This window comes from Eurypyga helias, unplaced genomic scaffold (assembly GCF_000690775.1).
Source record: "Eurypyga helias isolate BGI_N326 unplaced genomic scaffold, ASM69077v1 scaffold22298, whole genome shotgun sequence".
Classification (NCBI taxonomy): Eukaryota; Metazoa; Chordata; class Aves; order Eurypygiformes; family Eurypygidae; genus Eurypyga; species Eurypyga helias.
The window spans coordinates 4297-6185 of NW_010265250.1; the positions used below are offsets into that span (position 1 = coordinate 4297).

A 1889-nucleotide genomic window follows, 5' to 3' on the forward strand; every position below is an offset into this window, starting at 1 on the left:
AAGCACTTACAGCTGTCTTCTTCCTCCAGGAACACTTTGCTGACGTAGCAGGCATAGACAAAGCCGAAGAGCTGTGAAACAAAAGCGGGCAGAGAAGTGGGTTATCGGGGTGACAGGCATCACGACCAGCAAATGCTGGGGGGGGTGGGGGCAGAGGTGGATGCTGTGAGGTGGATGCCTGGGAGCGCCCTGGGGGGACCCTGGGCAGGATCAGGGCTGCTGGAACTCATCTCTTGGGGCATCCGGGTGATGGTTTGGGATGCAGTGAGATTGGATAGTTTTAGCTGTGCTAGGGGGAGCTGGGGGTGGCTCTTGGGGGTACAGCCTGGCAGCACACTGGGATGGCAGTGCCGGGGGTGCTGAGCCACTCCGAGCACTGGGTGTCTCTTTAGGGTGTGCACAGCAGCTGCTCGGCACCCCAATTCCCTTCCAAGCTTTATTTTCTTGCAGCCCCCAAGGCTCCCCAGGAGCTTTGCATCCAAGTGTGTCCCCTTCCACCCCTGATGGGGTGAGACAGCCACTGGGAAAGGGGGACCCTCCCTCTCCAGCAAGCAGCACACCCCAGCAGCTCACACTGCAGCAACACAGCGCCTGGGCACATGATACCGAGAAACCCCCGATTCCTACAGCATCCAGCCCACAGCAACCAGGTTTTGGAGCGGGCAGCACCCCCGGGGTGCTGGCATAGGCTCCGTCTGCTCCTCTCTTCCCAGCCCTCGATGCTATAAACGGGCACTGATGCGTGATGGCTGCTGGATGACGGCGGCTCTGCCCACCCCAGTCCTGGCCATCATCCCCCCTCTCTCGCTGCACAGTCCGGGATGGGGAGGTGCCGGCAGCTGCCCTTACCGCCAGGAATATCTGCGTGGCACTGCTCACCACCTCGATGTACTGGTAGTCGAACAGGCAGCCGCTGACCGTGATGACGTGATGGTCCTCGGGTGCCAGGTTGGAGTTCATTACCGGCGTCACCAGGCAGCCCGGCCCGTTCTCCATCCACCACGAGCGATGCAGTGAGGTATTGAAGGTCATGATGAAGTCTCGGTCCTGCGGGAGAGGAGCAGAGGAGGAGGCACCGACCGTAGAGCCGTGGCTCTTTGCAGATGGGCTGGACAGAAAAGGATGCTCCACAAGTGTTGCACACGCCCGGACCACAAAACGCAGCGTGGCCAAGAAACCCTCCCATCTCCCTAAGCCATGGCTGGCGCCCCTGGGGTTTGTGGCTTCCTCCCACACCAGTATCAAGGACCATTTGGTCAAGCAACCAGGTGTGCCATGATGCCCGGGTGATATCACAGACGTCACGGAGCGGTCACCAGCGCGGCAGCTTGGCCTGGAGGCAAGGAAGGAGCTGCTTGGGATGCTGCTGGCCACATCCAGCCATCCAAGAGACACACTTAGGACCATGGGATCACCCCACCAGCGTGGTCTAAGGATGCAGAGCACAGAGGGGTTTGGGGTGCTGTCCCCTCCATCCCTACAGAGACACGTGGGGCTCTGCTCACACACGTCCCTTCCTCATATGCCCACTAGCAGGCTGTGGGGCTTTCCTTGTTTCATCTCTGGCAGCTCTTTGGTGCCAGGGTTGCAGGCAGCAGCTCCCCGCCACACGGCACGGCTGCAGGCTGTCACTGGGCTTGGGGAGGACACAGTCCAGCCCTGCCGCACCCTCCCCACGGTAGGCTCAGGTGAGGCTAAGCTGGGATTCAGTACAAGCAGCAGGATGGAGTCTGGGCTCGATCCTGGGAGGCACCATGGCACAGTCAATGCCAGTGCCCCTGCCTACGGATCCAGAGGGGAGATGGGGGCTGCGTGTGTTGGGATGCAGCCCTGAGGCAGGTCTCTCGCAGACAGCAGCAGCACGGCTGGGTGAGCACCCACCCCACCGA

At 61.2% G+C, this 1889-nt stretch overlaps 1 protein-coding gene across 1 annotated transcript in view; it reads right to left on the minus strand.

Moving 5' to 3' along the window:
- Positions 1 to 1889, minus strand: part of LOC104513350 (sodium/potassium-transporting ATPase subunit beta-1-interacting protein 1-like) — a gene marked incomplete at its 5' end in the record, with an annotated part of 6637 nt that overhangs the window by 2971 nt on the left and 1777 nt on the right. The window contains 2 exon segments of the mRNA XM_010156671.1: positions 11 to 71; positions 850 to 1047. Coding sequence (XP_010154973.1) covers positions 11 to 71; positions 850 to 1047 — 259 coding nt within the window.